The sequence below is a fragment of the Borostomias antarcticus genome (assembly GCF_949987555.1).
Source record: "Borostomias antarcticus genome assembly, chromosome: 25".
NCBI lineage: Eukaryota > Metazoa > Chordata > Actinopteri > Stomiiformes > Stomiidae > Borostomias > Borostomias antarcticus.
Window position 1 is genome coordinate 9,438,363 of NC_140258.1, and position 27,129 is coordinate 9,465,491.

The following is a 27,129-nucleotide window of genomic DNA, read 5'->3' on the forward strand; positions in this document are numbered from 1 at the left end:
ACCAAATCCCTTTGTTCGAGCTCTCATTTGTTCAAAACATTTCTAACCTACGACATTGTGCTGCAGATTCTCTGTAACTTTGGCGCCAAGCCTCTCTAACAAGTCCTATCTTCATGCTCTGGGTTGAGTACAAAACACCAAGGTCATTCTGTGATGGTTGGCAAGGAAACAGTTATCTGTGCTGAGATTCTAAGAAGCAGATAAAGAATTCTGTGCCCATTCATTGCTGCATCCCCCAGACCAACTGATAGAAAAGTCTATGTAAAAGCTCCCTCATCACTCCTATCTCTTCCCATGTCACATTCAGTTTGTCAAGTAATCACTTCCATAGCAGTTAGCTCATCAGTGATCTACTTTGTAATCCTATGAGACAGGATTTCGGTGGTTTGGGGGGAAAGATATGATGAAAACAGACATTGTATAAGAACTATATCACCCATCCCTGGTGATCTCTGTCCCAGTATGACACTGCTAGATAATGAGTGGAAAGGAGGCTCCATAATTAATGGACATCTTGGATCCGTCTCCCAAGTTGCTGAGTGACTGGGACAAAGAGGGCTTACTTTCAGTATCACCGTTTCCTGCATTTGTAATGGGATATGATGATCCTGTTTCATTTGAAACCACTACTCACTAGACTCTGAGGGCTGAGCACCTGGCATATTAAATAGTCATCAAGGACAGTAATTAATACCCCATGTGGATCATAATGACATTAATGTGGGTATTAATATCCATTTAAATAGTCTACAGTAGATTTGCCATTGACTGATTATTAGGCCCATGCTAAGTGAGAACCAACAAGGGCCTTCTTTACTTGAAATATCCATTGCAGTCAAAATGGGTACCACACACTGAATGGCCTGTGTATAGGTCTGTCAGAGACCAGAGACTTGGCCACGTGCGCACACACACACACACACACACACACACACACACACACACACAAATATACAACAGATACTGTAGAACTGAAGGCCATTAGGGAGACTGCTAGTTCACTGCTGGGTAATTGTCTATTCTGCAATCTAATGCTACTGTGGAGAATTTTTAAAATGGGACATTAATTCAATAATGACTCATAGTTTCCTAGACAATGTAGGCATCATTTCAGGAGGGGAATCTAATTGGATCTGCAACAAGATCCAGTTCATTAATGGACTTAACCTGAGTTGAACTCAATCTATGACAAAACTTTATGAATATGGTGTGAGAAAAAGTGTTAGTATGTGTGCAATTCACGTAGTGCTTTTCTTGAACATAGCTCATGTCATTCAAACAAGTATGACAAGTAGGGTAAAATACAATTCACAAAGGAACAATTTAGGTTACTATTGTTGTAAAAGCTAGATCAAATTGGATTAGTGAGGGTTGCTAAATACAAGTACAGGACACAAGCGCTGTTACCAATAGGGGGCACACTTGGGTAAGAGCTACATGTACTGTTATTGCTGCAGATAACTGAATGTTCCCAAAAAATAAAATAATCCCATTGGGTACATCAATTACACATTCAACATAACCATACTACAAAGTTTAAAATATTTTATTTACTTTAAAATATACATCATCAGTTTACAAATTCAGAAAATAAAATTAGTACAGGTTTAACAGTCTTTTTGTAGTTTTTTTTTTAAAAGTCATTTTTAAACAGGAAGGAAATAAAATCACATGGTACACCTACTTGACCATGAAAACCTACCCACATACATCAAAATCAAAGGAAATCTACAAAGCCACAGAAGAACAGACATGGCATCGGGAGAGTGAGGAAAATGCAACCAAAGAAAAAGAACAACAGTGCACACAATTTTCTCAGTATGAGAGAATAATTTGACTGCCACTCTCAACAACAAGCAAGACTGATGCTCTTTTTCTGTGAACCCTGTAACAAACAAGGGTAAAGTGAGTCAAGTCTTTGCTCCCGTGGAAACGGACATGGGGCCCACAAAACAGTCTCACACTAGCAGAAAACAAACGTAAAATACCAAATCAACTGTAAAATACCTCTAAAAATCCAGTGTCTAATTTGTACACCATCCTCATTCGATTCAGTCACAAAAACACCAACATTATTTCACTGACAGGCAATGTGTAGCTGACAGTATGTATTTCATTCATTACCAATAGAGAATAAAACAGTGACATAAGACATGGTGCTTCAGACCAAATGATCTGAAGTGAATTGGGAGGAACACCACCATGATGAGAGAGCGTGAGAGCAGCCTAGTCCTCTGGGGGAGGAGCTAGATGTGTCATCTGGACAGGCATTCTGGAACTGCATCAATTTATCAAGAGCTTCTAATGGGGCCTTTGAGTGTAAGTTTATCATGTATGATGCTACTTTGCGATACTTCCCTCTGTTTGGCCTCTGAGGCACATTACACGTGTCTGGTATATGAAAAGGAGAGTTTATTTTAATTGCCTCATCTGTCTACCAGATGTAACCTATAGATATTCAAGTACATATGAATCTATAGAGTGCTATGACATAACATGAAAAATACATAAAAGGGAGTGACAGGAATGACATTTAAGACAGAGTTCTGGTATCGTGGATCTTGGTGGGCCTGGAACCTGGAACAAAGAAGCCACGTTTAAGCCTCTGATGTGTTCAATTATATTCATGAAGGAGCCATTAAAGTTGCAGGAGACCAGATGTAAAGGCCTATTTATACACACCGTACATTAGTGGGCCCTGACATTTCTTTTTTCATTTCCAACTTAGTTTTTTGGTATTTGCACAAAACCTTGTCTACAGCCCATCTGATGAGCCCATTAAATATTAAAAACGTACATTTCCACGTTCCGGACCATGACAGACTATTCCCTCCCTCCCTCCCTCTTTTTGAACTATTAGAGGCCTATTTCTGACGGTAATAAAACATGAATTATTTAGTCAATGGCTGTTACCACTCTTATTCATTAAGGGTTCTATTAACAGCATTTAAACAATCCAAAAAGTAAAATGCAATGAACTGTAAGCAAAAGAAAAGAGTGAAATCTAAGGACATGGATGTAAAAAGGGGGGTATATAAATTGTGAGTATTTGGGAGCACTTGGTCCCAGCCTCCTGCCAGAACGTCAGGCTGAAGGAAAAAAGGATGTTGAATTATTCAAAGAGGAGTGCATCAGAAACGCTGAATACAGCATACGGAGAAAGACCAGAGTCTGTCTGGGGGTTCACTGTGGTCTGGAGGGAATACAATCACCTTAAACATGACCCCGTTAGCCGGCTGGCGGGTGGAAACGTTACTTACCATAACAATTTTGCCAATTTCCTGATATGTCTAGTAGGCTTCCCCTTAAGTCTTAGAACTGCCATTTCGGAAAGGGTGAGCAATATCACATTTGAAAAGGCTGACTAATGCTACATCTATATGTGTAGTGAGTGGTAGGATAACATATACTTTGAGTGGTACAGTATTTTGCTGTCATGAGGGATGTTAATATACATACGATGATGTTCCAGCATGCACTGCCAATAGACCTGAAATGATATTCCACAGTGGGAGGGTTGAAATGAAACACTCAAGACAGGTTAGAGACACACCTTGCACACACCAGAGCATATCTGCATGTGAGGATGTATGACTTCCTGGTACAGTAGAGCCCTATGTATGACTTCCTGGTACAGTAGAGCCCTATGTATGACTTCCTGGTACAGTAGAGCCCTATGCCGAAGGCCACTGCGCCCTCTGAGGTGTTCTCCAATTGGGAATAAATACCACAGCAAGACCGTATGAGACTAACACCACACAATCAACCAGCTGTTAGAAAGGCAACATGCCGACCATGACGAAAAACTCAAATGCATTGCAGACTTTTTCTTCAGTAAAGCATGACCCTTATCATGGTAAAGCTATGCGGTGAAGCAATGCCACTTCAAGACAGGATGAGCAAAGTTTGATGGATTACGTAGAACTAGTAAAAACCAACATCGCTGAACACAGACTGCTATGACAATTGATTATACAGAACAGGACCAAAATGAAATTCCAAAAGGAACACACAAGCAAATAAAATATATCTCTAAAATCACTAGCATAATCTCTTGATGAATGGTACATATCCATACAGTAGTGTGGAAGAAAATGGTCGGGATCAACCAAGAAAAGAAATTCTACATAAATCATGATTACATTCCAGATTAAATTCAAACAAATAATACAGTTTGCAACACTGTCAGTCTGGTACTCACTTTAAATGAGAGAATGAGAACATGTAGTTTCCCACACTGCTGAAATGAACTGGCTGAACACAGAGGAAAATATGTCCCATATCCATTTCCTCTTTTACAGAGTGTACTTGGTAGGGCAATCTTGGTGGAACCACATAACAGAGGTTGACTGGCTCTAGGTTAAAGAATACACCAGCCAAAGATCCAAATACTCATCAACTGTCAATAAACAGAAAGACTGCCATAGTCCTCAACCAGGTCACCAGTACCACACACACCTTCAGCCTAATGCAGACACCGAAGCAGACCCACGGATAGTAAGATGACTCATATTTATGCTCACTTAAGATGTTCTGGACTGGATATTGCATTACAGTTAGCTGCTCGCTCACATTGAATACATTCCAGACAGCAGAGGTGTAGAATGAGTTGAAGGCATCTTCAGGGAGGATTATTCTGAGGCCGATCCCAGACGTTAACTTTCCACAGCATATCCTGGAACCAATGGTGGCTTGGCTCTTGTGAGAAATACTGTCCCTGTGTTAGGGTCTGCGTTTGTTATACTTTGTGTACAGTGAGAGGGTGAACAGTTTCGTTTGTTGGTTTCTTCACGTGGAAATACAGTCACAGTAAAAATCAAATAAGCCGATCAATAACGCACCACAGGAGAAATTAACTGTAATAGTAAGGTCAATATATATTTTCTGTCCCATATCAAGATACAGAAATGATAATGCAGATTGGATTACAGTTTGAATACATGAGCTTGACTTAACTTGAGAGAATTAAACTGATGGCATTCTTTCCATAACTGTTTTTAAGACTTGCTTAGGTGATTCGTTCTCACAATGACAAAATAATATTTTAAATGAAAACATAATCAATGTGTAAACCCTAACCCTATCACTGAAAGACAAAACTCAAATATCATAAAATAACTTTCAGGAAATCAGTGTTAGAATTGCGTGGGTTGATTGAGCATGACCTTTCAAGTCCTTGTGTTGTTTACGGTCATTTACAGAAGAGTGAGCATATGGATGGTCCTCAAAGGACTGCTGTACTTCAGTGGAGGGCTACAACATGTTTTCAGGGGACATAAGAGAGGGCTTTTGAGAGCCCATTAGATAGAGAGGGATAGGCACTGAGAGTGTGTGTGTGTTTGTGTATGTGCGCGCGCGCGTGCGTGTGTGTGTGTGTGTGAGAAAGAGAAGCAGGATTATACTGTAGGTGCTTGCCCTCTACACTCAGATGTTAGATCAGATGCCTGCATGCTATATTATTTGTCTGGGAAGGCAAAAAAAATCAAGGGTAAAAGAAAACAAAAAAAGGAAAGAAGGCTAAACTATTCATATTGTTTATTTTCCCAGTTCTGCATGATCAGCCTCTCTGGGGACGCTAAAACGCTGCAGCTCCATCTGTCTGTTCCATGAGTACGCATACTGGTTGGGTGTTTATACACACACACACACACACACAGGAAACAACAAGGTATGGCTAATATCCTGGAGTCGCCACCTCTCCTCTCTGAAACAGTTCAAAGCTGTTTTAGACACGGCTCTGGTGGGGGGGGGGGGGGGGGGGGGGTCTCGGAACGTCTGTTCTGTTCCTGGAGATTTCAGCTCCCAGTTCACAATGGCTTTTCGAACTGTGTCCAGGTTAGAGTCGGGTGTTACACACACACCCACACCTCTCATGAAATACAACAAGCTTTACTAGAGTTTCAGTAGAGACAGAGAGGGTGAATTTCGTGACCTGACCACTCAGAGACAAAGCAGCAACGAGGGTATAGGCCTGCATACAGTTATGCTGGTCCGGTCATCTCTCTCTTCGCTGGTACGACCAAAAGTTCCCAGAGAAAGGGAGAGTTAGTTCATCACCAGTGGAAATGACACAAGGGAGCGCCCTCGCTCTGTCAGTCCAGCAGGTTGCCGTGCTCCTGGGCCCGGGTCAGGCTGTCTTTGCGGTGCAGGTGGTGCACGCCCATCCTCTTGGGGCTCTTCGGGGGCCGCCCGGGTGCAGGGGTGTTGGCGGTGAGGGTTTGCCCAGGGTGGTCATCCACTTCGCAGGGGACGGCGGCGGCGACGACGGGGAAGCCCTGGGGCAGGGCGTCCCGCTCCTCCACAAACTCTTTCTGTTGGTCCTCCGCCGGGCTGGATCCTCCCGCCGCGATGGCCGCATCGCCGCCGGCGCCGTCCTCGTCGCGATCCAGGGGCTCCAGGTTCATCAGTAGCCGCTCGCCCTCCTCCTGGGAGAAGTCCGCTCTGTACTGCCCCCTCCTGGTGCGCAGCTCGGCCACGCTGCTGGTGTCCGTGTCCAGGCTGGACTCTCGACTGGCCGTCCAGCTGAGTGCGGACGAGCCCTCCTCCCCGTCCGAGTACGCCCCCCGCGGCGTCCCCCTGTCCGACCCTCCTCCGCCGCCCACGGACTTGGTGCCCCGGCTCCTCTGGAGGTCCTTGACCGTCTCGCTGCTGAATGAGGTCCGGTTGACCAGGGTGCCCTCGGAGGCCGGCGCCATCTTCTCCACGAACATGCGCTGCCAGTTGGCCAGCAGGTCCTCCTCGGAGCTGCCCGAGCTGGCGAAAACGCTGGGGGGCTGCGGGGGGCTGCTGAACGGGCTGGACTGGCTGGAGAGGGGCTCCGCCGCGTCCAGCTGCGGTGGGGTACGGCCGCTGTGCTCCACCGCCCCTCTGCCACCAGCGACGCCGCTCCCCCCCGAAGAGGAAGAGGCCCCGGAGCGCCAGCCGCCATCCGACACGGCGGGGCTGTTGGGCACGGTGCGCTGCTGGCGATCGGCAGCCTCCTCGTCGTTCTGCACTAGGCTGAGGGAGATGGCCTGCCGCGTGGCGTACGTGCAGTTGGGCAGCGGGCTGTTCTTGGGGATCTTCACCTTTTCGTCGGACGTGAACTCGATCACCTTGCGCCCGGGGTAGAGCGGGTGTGGCGGGGGCGGAGCCGGGTAGGGGTTGAGCTTCTCGAAGGAGGGCGCCGCTCCCTCCTCCCCCGAATGGCCGTCCAGGCTGCTCTGGCTGCGGCACATGCCGTTCTGCTGGAGGAGTTCGTGGCTGCTGCCGCCGCCGCTGCTCTGGGCGGGGCCTCGGCTGTGGGCGGGGCCGCCGTTCTCTCTCCCTCCTCCTCCTCCTCCCCTGCCCCCCTCGGCCTGGGGACCCGTCATGTCCACGTGGACGAACACGTCCTCGGCCACCGGTCTGCCGGCACTGCTGCAAGACTGGGCCGAGTTCAGCACCAAGGGCTCAGGCTTCTCCAGGACGCGGGCGATGACGGAGGTGGGCACCACGTCTGCTGGGGTCAGGCTCAGGGTGTCGGGGTCCTGGCCCTGGGGCCCCTGGGAGGAACCGGGGCTCCTCTCAGGCAGGCTGCTCTTCATGTGCTTGTTCACCATGTCCTGTAGCTCAGATGGCAGCTGGAAGAGACACACACATACATTTGCAAACACACACATATTGTCATATTGTTTTGACCGTAAGTCTGAATTTCAGGGCAAAAAGTTATTTGATGTTACTTGCATAGAGAACATGTTGTTCAATGATGAGAGTAACTGCCTGCACCATCACAATAACCTAATTCTCAATATTAAAGAGTAATAATGTTAAAAACCTGCATCTTGCCAGGTGATGACAAATCATTCTTGACTCGTCATGCTTTTCAACAGCACGGACAGCCACTTAAAGAGCTCTTTTTGGGAATATTATACGACTTAACTTAGTGCTAGAGACCTCCCTCCCTCTCTCTCTCCCACTCTCTGCAGGGACACCATGTTCAAATCCAAATGAAACCTGTTCATATATATATGATATGTGAGGTTCAGTTCTTCAATGGTTAATGATCATTTGTAAAGGTATATATTTCAGGATTTCATAGTCGAAGTTGAAAGGAATTTGGGAAATGCATTTTTTCAATGTGCACAATACACCTGATTCAACAATCCCAAGAGCCTGTGCATAATCACATTTGATGATTAGTAGATTCCAATGTGTTAATGCTTGGAGAGATCTTAACATTTTCCAGAAGGTACCCCAGAACCAGGACTGAGAAATTCTGCAATCAAAAGATTGGTGTCTTTCTATAATAGGCGAGACACTCAGGTCAGTACCAGACAGTGTCACAGTAGATGCAAATGGGAGAGAACAGAGAGAAGTCAGAGAGAAGACTATCTCAACCTCAATCAGTAGTCTGATGGGGGCACTTGTCACCTTGTTAACTTTCTGTCTGGGGCTCCTTGGAGAGAGAAAGGGCTCACCTCCAATGAGATGATCACTGAAGTGAAGTGTGGCGAGTAAGAAAGAGAAACGAGAGGGTAAAGGAAAAAAGACCTCTGCAAAGACTAATCTGCAGTATCCCCGGTGTGATTGGTCGAGGCTGGGCAAAGAAAATTAGTGATTCCACAGCCCTGCTGCCCCAAGCCTAACGATCCTGGGGGGCACCAAGCTGATGCTACCGCTGATAAATGCCAGAGTGCGGGGGGCTCGTGTGCCGGACTGCCAGCGTGACACCTTCGCTGCTCTACTGGACGTTGACGTACCCGTGATCTCCACAAACACAAGTCGTGACTCATGACAATAGCTCTTCCCCATGTGCCCGACATCACACACATAAGTACCGAGGTGACACGTCAGACAGTACTGCTAGATATATATACAGACCAACAGCTCAAGACGCAGAGTTTTTAATTCCAGGGATCCTCGTCTTTGTTGTCCTCTATTGCACGCCGGCATAATTATAGAACACAAAAATACGAGTGGTGTAAATCCACCAAGATCCACTGATGTTCATGGTCATGGCCATTTCCATGCTACAGTCGAATAAACAGCTGCCTCAGTGCAAATTCATACATTTAGCAAGTAAAAATATGCACTGTGTAACAATGGAGTGGCAGGTTGAACTGGATATACTATTATGCACTATAATACGTGGGATAGAAAATCGCCGAGCTCTGTCACAGAACCACCCCATGTGCAGCAGTGTGAATGGGTACTCGTGGTGCCAATACACTCCAGCGATTAGACCGCCCCGCCGACTGGCTCTGGAAGATTCCTGCCATGCTGGATAATTGCCTAGTGTTTCCTTTGGCAATCTCAAGACTGCATCAAATCTCCCACAGATGGCTCCTGTCTGCCTGATAGGATCACAGTGGGGGTTATTTGTATACACGGGCACGTTCTGACCCCCTTCCCCCAAAGTGACTCATCTGGGTACGGGATGACTCAATAATACCTGCCTGCTCGTCCGTCTGATGTTCTTCCTCTCAGACGCAGTGGCGGTTCTACGGGGTGGAATTGTGCATGGTTTAGACTGATGTTGAAGTTAATGCAAGGTGCTTCACACTAGGCTGTGAGTGGGCAAATGGGATTTGAGTAGGACAGTTGGATTGTTTAGTAAGTACTGATACAGTACTAAATGAATTGCCCTAATTGCTTCTTTTCTCTCATTTTAGATGTATCAAAATATAAAACTGATGGACCGATGCAGCCACATCTGAACGCCTTTCTGCAAACGTTATGGGGAGGGGCAAGAAGATCTTTCCACAGTGAGTGGTCTAAAGAGCATCCCTGGCTGGAATATTCTCAATCCAAGGATGCAGCATACTGCTTTGTATGCAGACATTTTGCCTCTTCAAATGCCCCCAAGAGTATTTACACATATGAATGCAATGATTTCATGGGGTGAATACAAAAGAATGGCTGAAAACAACACATCTGTCCTGGGAATGATGGGAGCTGAAAATCATTTCTATTAAAAACTAAAACTGTAATTGTTGTAAGTTTTATTGCATGCAAGACTGGGTTAAGTGCTCGATAAGGTGATTTTACATTGTCTTATGTGATTAACATCGCAAGAATCACCAGAGAATGCAGAAATGGAAATCTCTGAAGTTGAAATGTGTTTGTTCCCTGCTGGAACCTCGTGCCACCCTTTTGCCACCCCAGGTAAAACCTTCTAGAACCACCACTGGTTGAGAATCCAGACATAAGCACCACTGACGGCATTTCAGTGTTTACACATCTTTTAGTCAACAGCCTGGTGGCAAGATGGAGCCTCCACCTCCTTCACATTGACACTATTAGGAGTCAAACATATGGCACAACACTCATTGTTATTCATCTAGGGTTTAAAGGGAGTGAAATAGAAAAAGTGGATTTTACACTAAATATAAAGTTCTATTGACAGCAGACAGGATTCATACGATAAATGTACGACAGTTTTGGATTTGATTATTTGTTGGCTTGAAGTTCCTGTCAGCTGAGGTGATGTGTTGATTACCAAGGTCAGCTTAGTGTTCGGGCCTCAGTGTCTGAACGATGGAGTCTGTAGAGAATCACCACTGTTCTCACTCATGAAGACGCCAGACATGCTGCCAATAGCAGGCCCAGATTGGTACTGTCCTTCTGATGGTTCCCCTTAACATGTAACCCCACGGCGTCAAACTATTATACATACACTATATACTGTAACTCGTATACAGTACTCAATATATAACTCTTATACAATACTCAGTATATATAACTCTTATACAGTACTCAGGCCTTCAATTAAACCTGGTCTTTTTTTATCCTCTCCCCTTTCTATTCTCTTTGTTTCTCGTTTTGACAAGCTCTCTCCGACTCAGAAAAGCACAGCGGAGTGCTCCATGGCCTTTAAAAAAAATCATCCGGGCGATTCTCTCTCTCTCTCTCTCTCTCTCTCTCTCTCTCTCTCCCCCACGTCTCTCTCTCTCTCTCTCCCTCCCTCTCCCTCCCTCTCTCTCGCTCTCTCTCTCTCGCTCTCTCTCGCTCTCGCTCTCTCTCTCTCGCTCTCTCTCTCTCTCTCTCTCTCTCTCCTCTCTCCCTCGTCCAAGAATGTCACTGCGGAGTGCAAAACGCATTAAGGCTCTAACGATGCCCTGCTTAGTGTTTTCGGTTAACATAAATAGCCCCCCCTCCCCACCCCCTCCCACCGCCATGTATAAGTACAGCTACTTACGTCCGCAAACTTGTGGTTCCTGAAATGGGACTTATTGCACTTCAGCAGCTGCACGGCCAAATTACAATCTTGTCGATAGCGCTCCTGTCAGGAATAGAAGGAAAAAGGGAGGGAAGGTAGGGGGAGACGGTGAATAAAAAGAGAGAACCTGTTATAAGAGGCATAAATCAACAAGAACATTCAAGGACAGCACTCCAACTTGAAGGAAATAGGACCAGTAATATAAAATCCCAAACTACTGGGGTCACTAAATATTTAAGTTCTAAGTCCAACATTCGATGGGGAGTGGAAATGCTGTGTGTCTAAAAAGCTATTTCTCATTTATTTATTATGCCATATAATGTCTCTAGCTCAAGTCTCGCATCAAAACACATTTTGAAACCAAGCAAGTTCTCTTCAGAAAAGCATACATAGTTAAGCTAATGACTATAATTATGAGCACAGAATGAGTGCACTACAAATACACCACAAGTATGCACTTTAAATTAGCAATGTCTCATTTTTAATCTAATAATCATATCCCTTGGATTCAAGCCAGGCACTAATCACATTCAAGTGTTCCCACACACTATAGTTCAAATCCATCTATTAACTGATTGAAATGTATCAAAAATGAGACACACTAAAATTGCACCCACATTCAGCTCTTCCAGCTTGTCTATGGTGTTCTTGGCATCCAGAAGCTTATTAGTCAGCTCCACTATTTCCTGGTCCATGGTCTTCTTATCCCTCTCCACTTTCCGCAGCTAAAGAGGGAGACAATAAACGCAATGTAAGAGAGTACCATTGATGTTGAGAGTAGCCTGGCAGTTGTGTGATTCAAGGGTGCTTTCACATTAGGTGCAATTGCAAACTTTGGTGTCAAGTGTACTCAGATCCAAGTCCGTGTCCCTACTGTGAAAGCAGCCTAAACCATGGCAGTTGCTACTTCTCAAATCCCATGGCCTGACCGTCCTGGAGACCGGCTTTGTTCAGAGAGGGTTCACCCTAGCCACATTGGATAGCACAGGCTAAAGCTCTGCCATGTTTAAGTAAGTGCAGTGAGAGTCATTTCCTTATTGATTGGAGCAAAAGCCCGACTCCCCCCTCATCCTCTCTCTCAGCTGACACAGCACAGAGACCGGTATCGCGGCAGCCATGGCTGCTGCTGTTGGCTTTCGGCCGTCCACCGGTCCTGGCAGTGTGGTTAGACGGACACGAAAACAGCACAGGCGCAGGAACTGTCCTACATAAACCGATCAATAGCACATTATAAAGTGACCAAGTAGCAGCTCAAAGGACTCCGGATCTCAGTCTGCCGAGTCCCTATCATGATGACGCCTCTCCTTCTTTTGCTCATGCAGTCTAATTTGAAAATGAACAGCCTTGCAACTTGGGATACAAAGCAGATGAGTTATCGTGTTGTTGTATCCCTGGAGGGACTGGAGAATTGCGTCCGAATTGAAATGGACTACTTTTTTCCTTTTGTTTTAAATGAAAAACACCAGATTCACTAAGGGGAATGGCTTATGCAGCAATCTGATTTCTCCCACTGGGCAGAGTCATGTTCTTAAGTCGCCACAGTTGGGAATGCCCACTACACTGTACGTGAGCTACCTACGAAGTTGAAATGTAACAAGGAGAAACTATCCTATTTATAATTAGGAGAAACAAAGTTTTTCCTATCGGCTACTGTACGTAGTCTCTGAGCAAATAATCCCCAACCCCTGAACTGGTGGAATTCCCAACCATTTAAGATAACAGGGCGGATCCAGATGTTGCCGTGCTGTGTTTGTGCGTCAGTGCATGTATATTCACCACAGAATATAATCTCCCTCAGCTCATGAGAGATTCCAGCGAGAGAAGTGACAGCGATCGGATCTGCACAGAGATCCTCACAATTCACCAGCCACTTGTGGCATGAATCTGTTAAACCGTCTGTCTTTTTGGCTGTCTGTGTCTGCTTCTGTAAACGCACTACAAAATAGCCTTATGACTATTTGCAGCGTCAAACTTCTGACCCCCTACGTCTGGAGCCCCCACCCTGCAGATTTGATCTGATATATTGTGTATGAAGTGGGTTTTGACTGGAGCACAGCAGCGAGTAGCTCTGTCCAGTTGTTTTACCACTATTAAACTTGTAAGAAATCATAAAGTGTGAAAGTCATCTCTCTCAGATCTAGCAGAGAGAATTGTTGGATTGCATCTCTCGACCAGACATCACACACCTGCGGAATATGAGAGCTGCATTCTATCTATCTGTAGAGTGAGTGAGAGAGGGATGTCACAGAGAGAGAGAGAGAGAGAGAGAGAGAGAGAGACACAGACAGACAGACAGACAGACAGACAGTCTGAGGGCCAGAACCTTCCTTCAGCTCTGTTGCTCGCCATGTCAATAATGAACCAATTATCTTTATGGTTGCGGCTCGACTGGAGGGGTTGAGGAGGGCAAATAATATGTGCTGAATAAAAGGGAGAAAGGCCAGGCAGCTTCATTGTGATGCAGGGCGCAGTTCAACTGGGCAAAGCCAGCGGCATAAAACACCTTAGTGATCCCTGCAGCGTTGGCGCTGCGCATAACAAGCCGTTGGCCGACTACAAGAGGGGACACTGAGACACTGAATAGTGGGAACTTCTGGGTGAAGAAAAAAAAAAAAGAAAGAAAGAAGTTTGTCCATTTTTGGGGGTCAAATTCCTTGTATGTGTGTACCAAATACATGGCTAATAAAAACGGATCTTGAATTTTGAGTCACTGGAAAATCTTTAAGGGACACATTCCACCCTGGTACCCCAATGCCCTTCAACAACTCCCACCGCCATAGCCTGGTACGACCATCCCGTTCTCGCGAGCTCACATCCTGTTTTACTAACGCAGAACGGTTTGGCCTTCGCCTCCTCCAGAGCGATTATTCCAACATCCAGACCATACCGGGCCAATCAGGGACTGCGTTTTAACTGTTGTCCAGCCCCACAGTGGAAAGCAGCCCCTGATTGGTTCGTGTCCCTGCCGCTCGCTAAACAAACATGGCGGCTCCCGAAGCAACTGGTGGTAACGTTAACGTTAGAAGAATAAACGCAGCTATAAGTGCAGTTATTGCAGAAATAGACTTAATCACAACACTTAAACAAGAACAAGAGTATGCACTAGTGAGTTTCTCAGTGGAAAAGACGTTTTTGCCGTTCTTCTGACTGGATTTGGCAAAAGTTTGCTGAACGCTGATTGGCTGAAAGTGTTTGTCTGTCACGGCAAGTATCCCCACCCACGTAATCGCTCTCTATGGGGCGAAGGCCAGACCGAAATTGCGGAGCGAAGCAGTGAGCTCGCTAGATCGGGATGGTCATACCAGGCTACCACCGCCATGCAAAAACGCTAAAAGCATACTGTAGCATAGCATAACTACACAGAATGATCTAGAATGATCTACAGCACTGCAGGACAGACATCTAGAGCATTTTGGTTGGACATCACAGGAGGCTGGCCTTATATCAGAGAACAGCAGAGATGAAAGTGACAGCTATAAATGCAGAAATAAGTAGGGGGGAGGAAGACGGAGAGGGAGAGATAAAGAGGGAATGAAAATAGAATGAGGACGCAACTGCGTAGACCCAAGTTTGACTGATAGCAGCCTGATGAGATGATGAGACAGCCCGTCATCAAGCAGCATGGAGAGAGGGAGTGAGTGAGAGAAAAAAAGGAGAGAAACAGAAAGAAAGAGACAGATGTTGAGAGAGACAACAGCAGCACAATGCATGAACAAGTAATACAATGACTTTGTAACCAGTGTAACCAGACTGCATGATCTACGTAGATGATTCCACATCTAGCCATAGTTGTACCCAGATTATCTGCTGCCCTTACAGTTGACACTAACATTCCCAGAATGCATTCATTCACTGAGTGTTCCTGGGACTGGAGGACTTGACTTTGATGTTGCCATGCAGCCCATCACAAGGGACCACAGCCATCGGCAGAGTCTATAGTATCATCTCCATCTTTATGGGAAATCGATAACAGACGGAGCTTTGTCTGAATGTGATTGGATTGGTTGATTGGAGATATTGAACTCTCTCTCTCTCTCCCACACACCCACACACACACACCCACACACACACACACACAGAGAAAAGGCACATCAATCGACCTTCACACAGGCACAGAAACGGAGCGTGTTGCCTCGCTGCCACACACGTAAGTTAGCCTGCTGGGCTGCCACAGGGGACAGCAGGGCAGCGTTTTAGACCCCTCGCTCTCTCCCAGGGGACAGCAGGGCAGCGTTTTAGACCCTCGCTCTCTCCCAGGGGACCGAAAGAACTGGAGTCCCTAAACAGCAGTCTGCAGCACACTGACCCCTCCAAAAGGGCTCCTTGGCTGACAGGTGTGGGATAATGGTATGATGAGGATGGGGGCCCTTTGTGTGTGTGTGTGTGTGTGTGTGTGGGGGGGGGGGGTTGGAGGGGGTAAAATGTAAAAAAATATGTGAAATCAACACCATACACATGTACAATTTTCCTCTCCCCATACAGAATGGCTGCACTGGTATGCTGAGAAGTGACAGAGAAAGTGGTATGTCCAAATTGAAATTGTCCAAAACGAAGGAAACAGCTATGCTTGGCCGGGAAAAGGGCAAATGATTCCTCTGGGAATTGAACTGAACTTGAAAGATTTCATTTCCTTTCACATACAGTAGGTGGAGGTGGAGGTCCAAGTAACCCTTGAGGTCTGGTTAACCCATGAAAAGTCTCATTTAGTTTATGACCATATAAAAGGCTGTAGAAACAGAGGCACAGTTAAAGCTGGAAATACCCCAAGCCGACGGCGCTCCTGACTGCTTCAGACAGTCGGCCCAAGAAGCCTGTTTTTGTTGGACCATCGGCTTGGGTGTATTTCAATCTTAAAACCCAATGAACAGACGAATTAACAAACACACGTGCTGTACTGTAGACACGATCAGAAGGGAATGTTCACAGAACAGTGTAGAAGGGTGAAAGGTGAGAGTTCATAGGTTACCAGGGCGTGCAGCTTCTCCTCCAGGTCCTGGTTGGCCCTCTGGGAGGCGGTGTAGCTGTTCTGCAGTCTGCGGAGGACAAACAGATGTCTTCATCAACCCTTATGTGCTCCTCAGCAAAACGCCGTATAAAACAAAGCACTGCAGAGAAGACAATTTCAGCAACCGCCCTCGAACACTTCATCGTCCTCTATGTCTCTCAGTGCAATCACCCCCCGTCATAGCTCAGATTATGCCCTGGTCTTTTCGTGTGCATCTTGGCTCGTGCTACTTGTCATATAAATATAAAAACTGATCATATACACTGAGTTATAGCTGCAATAAGGCCTCACGTAACGAGACTGTAGTAAAAGTAGGCATGCAGTTCTTTTGCCAGGCACTTACATCTCTGTAGATAATTTTTTCTCTCTCGTTCCTTTCAACAATGGTGCAGTATGAGTCCTGTCAGAGCTTTCAATGGAGCCATCAGGATTTCGCATCACGTCGTTTTTCAACAGGTCATTATAGTTATTAGAATGATTATGAGCCATGTACAGTAAAGAAAACATGGGCGGTGAGAGAGACCACTGAATTAAACCCGTTTTCAATAGGGCCAACAGCAATTACACTGGCACTATTATCCACCGCCTCTTAAAGTCGCACAGAAATGAAAAAAGCATTCTGTCCCATTTTGGTTCACATAATTGGTCATAGTGTTCACCTATTCAACGATGTATGCCAATTTCTTTTTCAAAATTCTACTTTTGTTGTAATCTTATATCAAAGTATATAATTTCTTACTTCCTGGAAAACGGTAGGTCACGTGCAACAGGTACCTTAGATTTTAGGCCTTAGATTTTAGGTCAATAATCTCACGACATCCACCTGTCAATCAACGCTATCCTTCTATCGAATCTGTCTAAAGTTCTTAAAACCCGTCCATTTGTTGTTTGATGTTCCAATCAAATTCCTCTCAACATTTGTCCCACCCTCATAGCTTGTTTGCGTCGGAAATACGTCATGCATACGGAAATACTACGGAAGTTAGATGATCTCAAACGTCAGTTTCTGTGCGACTTTAAAGGCTTCTTTGGCTTAAATTAGCTTCTTTATGTGGAAAGTTGTGGATTTCACACCAACGCAATTACGCAGATGAGAATAAAAGGGCTGAAGCAGAAAAGTAGTGATTTAGCACAAATCACTGCGCTGGTGGGTCAGACTGCACACATATTGATGTTCTCCAGAGTTCAACAGTGGGGGTGTGGAGGAGAGGAGACTAGAGGAGCTAGTCCTGATCCCAGTAGTTCACCAAGACCATTATCCTGACAGCTCACAGTCTCACATTGTGATTGATGGTGTAAGATACGATCATGACCTGGGAGAGGGAGTGAGTTTCAAAAAGGGTAGAAGACTGATATGTATGATACAGTGTAGTGCCAATACTATGAGGAACAGTGCTTCATTTGTAAATCAGGATGTCTCAAAACACAGCCTATATATGTGCACGCTCATTTTTTTTGCACGCGCGAACTCCGTGAAGCATGAATCATGCCAAGAACAGTACATGAAAAGTACAGTACATGAAAAATGATTGATCCATCGATCGGATAATATTACATACAGGACATGCACTGGTGTGCCTTGCCCCAATTACAACTCCAATGACTCTGAATAGCTACGCTCTCTGTCTCTCTGGCCACTGGGCATCAACTCTACATGTGACTCCTACAAACTAACAAATATCTGGCAAGCAGAGCCATCATCTCCCAACACAGGCATCCTCACTCCTGTAGGAGACTGCCTCTCCTCACTCTGTCATGCTTATTTATCTGTCATCAAAAAGGCTTCCACTGCACGTAGACGTAGTTGATTTTCCCTCTTTATCGCAATCAAAAATTACTAGACATATTTGAGCATAAACCCCTGTGATTTCCATCGAGACCGGGGCTCTAAACGTCACACGTGCCTCAGTGTTTTGGCGGGGAGGAGACGGAGAGCGTTTTGGCGGGGAGGAGACGGAGAGCGAGAACGAGAGAGATCCGTCTGACTCAAAGCTGATGGAATACGAAATGTGCCGAGCAATTACAGTCTCTCGATGATTCGGCTGCAAAAAAAAAAGAAAAAGAAAGTGGGATTCTGAACTCTTGTGGCCGCATACAAATTAAATCAATTCCTCAGAGAGTGCAATTCAGAAGGCGGAGGCGACTCCCGTTGGGTAAACTATAAATAAATAAATAAATAAATAAATAAATAACGATCATAATTACTCCAATTGGCTTTTCCATCCCCGAAGCCTTCCCTCATGTAGACACACGGCCTGAAGCCCTGAAGCGTCTGCTGAACTGTGTGCTGGGCCATAATCAGATAGGACACTATGATTGGACCACTATGATGAGGCCATGGTAATCCAATTGAGCCAATCTCATTGCTGAGGCTGCACTGGGACCTATGATCAGCCTATGGGAAACACCGTGGTACTACTCTGGTTTAGGAAGCGCTGTGGTGATAACTGAAAGTGACTTCCTGATTTTTGAAGGGAGTGACTTCCTGTTTCTTCAAGTTTGCAGACGACACAGCCCTCTTTGCACTCATCCGCCTACAGGTGGGAGATTGACCATCTGTTGTCCTGGAGCGGTCAAAACAACACAGAGCTCAACGCTCTAAAGACAATGGAGATGGATGTGAACTTCAGGAAGAAACCAAACCAAACCCGCTCGGTACAAATAAATGAGATTTATATAGCGCCTTTCTAGACATCCAAGGACGCTTTACAAGAACAGAGAAGACAAATCAGACAAAACAACAAGCAGGACTAACAACACAGGGTCGGCTAACTGAGGAGTTAACTGGCTAGTATGTGTGAAAATCTAACTGGCTAAATACATCTGATTCTGATTCTGTGCAGAGCGAGAAACCTAAGACGAGAAGATGCCTCGATAGGAGATAAACTGCCATGACTGCTTTTGAATTCCACACACCAGGGATTGACAACCAATCATCAAACGCTTCCTTAGAAACATTTTTACATTCACCAGACCAGAATAACATACACAAGGGCAAGGGAACAAAACATTATTTCTATATGCATATAGACAGTACTTGACCAAAGGTGTTTTTTTGCCACATGTACATATTGACAAGCTGATGAATAAATAAATAAATACAACATTAACATAAAAATAATGGAAAAGAATGCAAATGCAGCCACTATATTAAAAGATTAAATTGAGGCAGGGTGCTTTGAGGAGTAAAAAGGAATAGAAATCATTATCACCTGGCGGCAGATACGGTGGTGGCGGGGGGAGCAGCGGCAGGTTTAGTTAAAGAGCTTTAGCTGTTGCTTCAACCTCCCCATCTTCTCACTGCTGCAGTTCTAGTACTGCTGTTGCCTCCATGCGGTGGGGGAAACCCTCACTGATCATCACCATGCCACCTCATAATTACAATCTCATTAACAAGACTCTCTGATAGTTCCCCGTCTCATTAGGAGAGGGATTATGCGCACCACAGTCACAGCGCTGCCTGTCGTGCCGTTTCCGCTTCCTCCGGCCTGCCTTTAGGCTCGCAAATTGAGGCTTCATTAAAATGTCTTCAAACTAAACCTTTTGAAAACCAGAGACACACCTGTTTTCTGGGGTCAAACTGTCAACCCTGTGAAGAAGCCTATAACTGTGATCTCTGATGCAGAAATCTGTATTTAACAAGCTAGCGGGCCGTACGCAGCTGGGACTGGTTCTGTCTGCTTCAGAGGTATTAACTTGACTGACAAACACAGGCGCCTGAGGAGAGGCTATTGATTTCTTAATCAGGAGCCGGGGAGGTGGCTAGGCAGGTGTATGTGTAGCAAAACACACTAAGCAGCATAAATAAATAAACCTGCTGTAAATGTTTTAGTGCTTGGTACCTGGGTGGAATGGGAAAGGAAGTTTGACAGGGAACAGAGTCCGGTATTTATCATGGTATTTATCATGCTACACAATGAGAACAACTAGGCTCTTTGGAGTATCTCTGTGGTGGAGCCTGACGCTGTCACTCTAACTAGGAGTGACAGGAGGAGTGTTCTGGGGACACATAGGACCTCCTAAGGCAAAATCCTTGTCTTGAATAGATAAAGAAAATAACATAATGAAATAAAGATATGTGAAAGAAAAACAGCGCTGACTTCCTTGTATCTAATTTATGTTCCTGTGGAAGAAATGTAAAAAAAGAAAAAAAAAAAAAAAAAAAAAAAAGAGTAAAAATACTCTTTCCCCCTTAAAGTCTACCCTAAGAAAATGTCAAATCCACACACGCACACGGGCGCAGACGGGGACACACACACCTCAGTACACACCTCAGTTTAAACCAAATCCAACATGCCTCGGGGGGTTGAAGGAATTAGGACGGAACAGCTAGAGGCATAATCAGACAGTGTAAGCTCTCATTAATTCAACAGCTTTGATCAGATTCATTCATTCAAAATAGATTGCAGGGAGCGGTATTCATTACCTCTTTCTCTGTTACATCAAGGAGAGACAGGTGGGGGGAAGCAGGGAGAGAGCATGGTGTGTGGCATAAACATCGGAGGACATCACAGGGCTATCATGTTCTAGCAGATAGCAAGTGTGTGCTAGGTCGGTCAAGGTTCAGGGAGGAGGAGGAGGAGGGAAGGAGGTCGTCACCTGCGGAACTTGTCCCTCATCTTCTCCAGGTCGTCACGCGTGCGTCCCATCTCTGCCTGCATGTAGTGGCGGCTGGTCTCAAACTCTGTCTCCATGGCCTCCATCTTGTGAGTGGTGTTGGAGAGCCGCCGGCGAAGATCTTCATTCTGCTGCTGCAGGATCCTGGGGGGAGGGAGAGAGAGAGAGAGAGAGGGAGAGAGGGAGAGAGGGAGAGAGGGAGAGAGGGGGGGGGAGAGAGGGGGGGGGAGAGAGGGGGGGGGGGAGAGAGAGAGAGAGAGAGGGAGAGAGGGAGGGGGGGGGGGAGAGAGAGAGCGAGGGAGAGAGGGAGAGAGAGAGGGAGGGAGAGAGGGGGGGGGGGGGAGAGCGAGGGAGGGCGGAAGGGAGGGAGAACAGTACGAGGTAATGGTCAGTCCATGTGCAGAATGTTGAATACCATATCAACAGTGATACATGGTCTCTCCTCCATCCTGGTCTGTGTGTGTGTGTGTGTGTGTGTGTGTGTGTGTGTGTGTGTATAGAGTTTAATAGGAGCAGCACACAGGATGCTGGGGGACGGCAGCAGCTGCCATGGGGACAGGACACATCTGTTGGCTGCCACAACTCGGTGTCCCAGCTCCCGTCAGACACTGTGCAGCGCACCATGCAGCCAAACAACCACCCATTGGACTTGCTTGCTTGACATGTGGAGACTTGACTGCACACACAACCAAACCATGTTCTTCTCAATCTCTTCCTATACAGTAAGATTATAGACTCTGCTTCCCAGGAGACACTGCAGTGTGGTGGGCGGTCACAGCCACACAGCAGGGGATGTTCCAACTATCACTGACCCATCGAAATAGCCTCTAAGGACAGAAGCCTCAAAAAGAAAGAGAGAACTAAAATGACAGACAATGAGAGGAGAAATTATATTGTAAGTCGCTTTGGATATAAGGGTCTGCTAAATGACTGTATAATGTAACCAGGCCAGGTCAAGCCTGGCTTTGGGCGAGGCTGGCTTGTTTCTCTTAAGGACTGGTTACTTGGAGGGAATCAGCTAGCCATGCAACCGAAATAGCTGTTAACTGAAATGAAATAATGTCTGATAAATTAAAATAGGTCTTGTCACCTGGACACATTCAGTTCCAATGCTAATCCAGCACAATAAGACCGTGGTAGACAGTTAGCTCATGAGCTCACAACTAGCAGCAACTTGCATAACATTAACGGTAGCTGTCAGTGGTTAAAGCTACACTGATGATTCCTGTTAACGTTAGCTATTTTGCTGCTGTTGGTTCAGCTTCAGTTTCTGGACAAAAGTCATAACCTGCCCTATGCACTTCCCTTTAGATAGTGAAGTAAGTAGACCAAGACACAGTGGCTTATCTGGACACTTGAGTCAGCAGTAGTATTGCACGGTATACCGATACTAGAAAGGTACCGCGATACCCTGCCGTTACAAACGGTACAGTACCACATTTTATTTGCACCGGTACTTTAAGAATGAGCTATATTTCCGAGTTGCGTTGAGGCAGTGTGTGGGGGCGGTGTGCGTGCGTCTCTCTCCCTCCGTCCTGCTCAGTCCCTATGGGGCAGTGTGCGTGCGTCTCTCTCCCTCTGTCCTGCTCAGTCCCTATGGGGCAGTGTGCGTGTGTGTAGCGCTCTGCTTCTCTGTCCCTCTGCTACTCCCTTTCTCTCTGCTGAGCAGAGTGCGCGTGCCAAGCGTCAGTCCAGGTCACCAGACTACGTTCAGACCTTCGCTTATTTCTGCAAACGTTTGGGGTGAACACAAATCTAACAGAAAAAAGTTGTAATATAGTTTACAAAGTACAAAGAACGTTCACGAAGGAAAGTGAAAGGGGCTGAGGGCTGCTCAATTGGTTACTCTAGTGTAGATGGTGGCTATTGCTAATGCTATTAGCTGGGGGGCAATCTGAACTCTGGAGCTCATCATACTGTGAGCAACTTGAACACCGTTGCTCTGTGCTGCGAGGCTGTGACCCACTCTGCTGCGTGCGGACAGAGTGAAGGAGAGGGATCAATAGCCTGGCTCCAGCCCCTGAATCTGAATGGAAATTCAATCTGCGTGTCAGACTAGGGGAGCAGAGCAGACACTTTCTGATTATAATTGTAGCATCCCAAGCTTATTATTTTACAAAGTAGAAGTTTTTTTTATTTATTTAATGAATAAAATAATAAAATTAAATATAAATGTAATTTATTTAGTTTAAACAGTTGACATTCCTACTCTGCCTCAGCAGACGGCAAACTCTGAGATCAGTAGGCTACACCTGACATCGTATTATTCCATTATATGTTTGAGAGAGTCGTCCATCCTGTGTTTAATGTTTCTTTGTTTTTTCTTCTGTACAGTAGTGTAGACCTCTTAAGCTATTTAGAATAGGCTGTAGTAGTAGTAGTAGTCTCTCAATCCCGGTCTGAATGGCCCAGAACAATAAGCATTTAAATGTCTTTCACCGGTACATTCACAGACCCCATTCAAGGTTCCCCTGGCATCCCCCTTGCCCCATCACCTTGGTTTCAGTAGATTAGCGTGTTTACAGGACACGCCACGGACACGGTCAGTAAATGTTGTTCGATTATTTGTCATACAATTAGTGGGTAAAAAGACGACCAATTTGCGCAATTTCTACCTGGATATCATAGCCTATGGTATGGTAGCCGTAGCCCACATCACGGAGCACTGTCAGGTCATTTTTATGTAATGACAAATGGAAGAAAATACATAGTACCATAGTGCAATGGAAGTAAATACATAGCACCCTAGGGCAGTGAAGTAGTTTAATATAAATACATAGCACCCTAGGGCAGTGAAGTAGTTTAACAGCAATGAGAACCTAACGGAGGCTAAGCCTCCCCAGATGGTGAGATTAGACGGAGAGAGCGCCAGGTAAATGATCGGGCAAAGAACCACAGGAGTATCAATGCACGGCCCTGTGACGGGGGGCGTGTGTAGAATCAAATGAGCCCCCCACCCCCCCACTCCCACCCCCTGGTCGCCTGCCGCTGTCCCTGGCACACATTCAGCCTGCTAGGATCAATGAGAGTTTTCGATGAGTTATCTCCCCACCTAACAGCTTGCCGACACTAAATCTTTAATTGATGCCAGGTCCCGTCACTCCCAGAGCAAGACGGGGAGCCCTTTTCACAAGGAGAGAGAAAAGAGAGGGAGGGACGGATATACAGAGAGAGAGAGAGAAAGAGAGAGGTGATGAGAGGAGAGAAAACAATACACATACAGCATGTTTGCATGTGCAGACACACCTGCCAACCTCTCAAACCAGGATAGAACATCAATGATGCATGGAAGTGTAGTGCCAATGTTTTATTCTATAAATACACACCGGATCTCTCTCTCTCTCTCTTGGTTTTACAAGTTCAGGCACATTCTACTTATGTAAAACGTGCGTACGTTTTACTTATGTACTTATGTGCGTGGCTGGCTTGTTTCTGTTCAGGACTGGTAGGACAGAAGCTAGTCATGCCACTGAAATGGCTGTGATTTGAAATGACATGAAATAATGCCTGATAAATTAAGATAGGTCTTGTTGCCTGGATACATCAGTTCCAATGCCTCCAATGCTAATCCAGCACAATGAGAGCGGGATAGCCAGTTAGGTCATGAGCGCATAACAACTAGCAGCATCTTCCATAACATTAATGGTAGCGGTCAGTGGCTAAAGCAGTTACAATGATGATTCCTGTAATGTTAGCTATTTTGCTGCAATTGGTTCAACAAGGCTAGTGGACTTACAGCGGGTCCCCGATGGATGCTCCACCACCAGTCCACCGGTAGTTTGTCTATATCCTAGGCCCATTGGCCCTAGGCTTATGAATTTATATTGATAAATTAACTTACTCTGAACATTTTTTGGTTAACCCTTCCTTTCATAGTCCCCCAATTACTAAACATTTACCTGGTAAATACATGCAAAGTATAGTCTAATATATAATGGGTAATTACTGAGACACCAATACTGTAGGTATAATTTCAAAACAGGAGTATTTCGAATGTTTAATTACTGCACATAAATTCAATAACTGACATAGCACCACCAGGTAACCACATTTTTACATAGCTTCTATAACATCCAGTGACAAAATATCGTCCACACCGAGACTTGAACCCACAACCTTCAGCATGGGAGGCGGACGCCCTATCCACTATGGTGTTTCTCTAGCCCTCTCAGGGGCTGATTTGTGGGGTCCGTGGCGTGGACAGTGGCGTGGTGGCAAGACTCCGCCCCCTCGCATCATATTGGGTCAGGGTCTGTGGACCCCTCTCTGGGCTACCCACCTGAATTAGCGCCCTCACATCTCTCTGTTAAGGTGCGAAACGGTACCCCTGCAGAGCTTAAGGACCATTGAGAGGAGTAGAAAAGAATGTACCCAATATTGCATTCGGTGTTTCAGAGCATGGCGCTCTCTAATGGAAACTGTGCTACTGTGCGGTTGGCAAAGGCACAAAAGAGGCGGAAAATATGTTTCATAATAGATATTTCCAATGCTCTCAAAAAGTAATTTGATAGACTGAGTTTGGAAAATGCATTAACAACAAACCTCTCAGACTTAACCTCAGAGGTTGGGGGTTTTCACATACATTAGTCTTTCATATTTTTGAAAAGGCAGGACATGGTAGGTGTGTGTTTGGGTGTTGAGAGAGCAAGAGAGAGAGCGAGAGAGAGTGAGAGGGAGTGAAAGAGAGAGAAAAGTGTTAGTTAAGGAGTGATAAGAATGGATAGTTCTCTGGATGGTGGCAATCACAGCCAAAAGAAACAGAATACATGGCTAACAGTATTGTATATTGTATGACGGCACTAACATAAACCTCCTATGTCAAAGCAACAGTCAGTCACCATTGTTACACTGTTTATAAAGTATGCCTATATGCTGAACAGACTAGTGATATTGTTTATAATAGAGAGGAGCTCATTATTGTATCCTGAGTCAGTGTACAATTATTCAATTATGTAATTGACAGTGGTCCGAGTGTGGACCTGCCCATGTATATATACCCCCACCCCTTCACGTGTTCTGGTGATACCAGACGAAGACCGCACAGGTCCAAACGTTGTGTTCGTTTATTAAATCACTGTGGGAGCAAACAAGCAGTGTGCGGATATTCATCTTTATTCAAGATAAATAGTTTAACCATGTATGGAGACAGTCAGGCAGACAAAACGTAAAATAAAGGTGGGAGGGGTAAACGAACGATCCCTGAACCAATCGTGCTTAGGACGCTGGGTGGAGAGGGTAGGGGCCAATCAGAGATCAGACAGGCACTGCAAGGTCCCAGTGGAGAAGGAGGGGCAAACAATCTCTGCCAAGACTGCAAGACAAAACAACACTATTGTAGGAATGCTCTCTGACATTTCTAGCCCTGTCTCCTGTGGCCAGGGAATACATGAAGGAACAGGGAACAGGGTACAGAGAGAGAGAGAGAGAGAGAGAGAGAGAGAGAGAGAGAGAGAGAGAGAGAGAGAGAGAGAGAGAGAGAGAGAGAGAGAGAGAGAGAGAGAGAGAGAGAGAGAGAGAGAGAGAGAGAGAGAGAGAGAAAGAGAGAGAGAGAGAGAGAGAGAGAGAGAGAAGGAGAGAGAGAGAGAGAGAGAGAGAGAGAGAGAGAGAGAGAGAGAGAGAGAGAGAGAGAGAGAGAGAGAGAAAGAAAGAGAGAGGGGTGGGGGGTGCTAGGGGCCATACAGTGAATCAGACATACAGAGAGGGGAGTATAGAGAGAGACGTACAGGGAGAGAGCGAGCGAGAGGAGGGAGGGATGATGAGAGGGAGTCAGGGACAGAGGGAGGAAGTGAGAAGAGAGCGAGTGTGGTAGTGTTTGCCCGTCCCTTCAGTCTGTAGCTAATCCCATTCATCTCTGAAACACATGCTGGGAGATCTGCTCCTCTGGAGAGTACACCAGGGACAGCCAGTGAGGATTACAGCACCAGAGAACAACAAAGCCCTCCCACTACCGGGGTGACTGTCTGAGCTGGGGCATCAACCGAGGGCTGGGCCTGGAGGAACTTCAGGGCCTAAAAGTGGAACAGCGGTCACCCCCCATGACCCCCCATCCACACACACACACACACACACCAATCATTCAGCATCCAGCACCCCTATTCCACACAGAAGCAATCTAGGCCAATCAATTAACTCGCCTGTGTGCCACAAAGCAGCTTAAGCACTCAGAGAGAGGAGAGAGAGAGGGGGGGGGGGGGGGGGGGGAGAGAGAGAAAAGAGAAAGAGAGAGGGAGAGAGAAGGAGAGAGGGAGGGAGAGAGAGAGGGAGAGAGAGGGAGAGAGAGGGAGAGAGAGGGAGAGAGAAAGGAGAGAGAGTGAGAGAGAGTGAGAGA

The 27,129-nt window shown here is 45.9% G+C and overlaps 1 protein-coding gene across 2 annotated transcripts in view; it reads right to left on the reverse strand.

Annotated features, from left to right (window-relative positions):
* Positions 1–5,850: 5,850 nt before the first annotated feature.
* Positions 5,851–27,129, reverse strand: part of tjap1 (tight junction associated protein 1 (peripheral)) — a 63,094-nt gene continuing 41,815 nt past the window's right edge. For both annotated transcript variants that reach the window (XM_084458694.1, XM_084458695.1), the window contains exons 5-9: positions 20,784–20,945; positions 16,146–16,212; positions 11,797–11,904; positions 11,159–11,242; positions 5,851–7,601 (exon numbers count right to left, since the gene is read on the reverse strand). In XM_084458694.1, the coding sequence (XP_084314820.1) occupies positions 6,093–7,601; positions 11,159–11,242; positions 11,797–11,904; positions 16,146–16,212; positions 20,784–20,945 (1,930 nt within the window). In that variant the 3' untranslated portion in view covers positions 5,851–6,092. The remainder of the gene's footprint in view (positions 7,602–11,158; positions 11,243–11,796; positions 11,905–16,145; positions 16,213–20,783; positions 20,946–27,129) is intronic.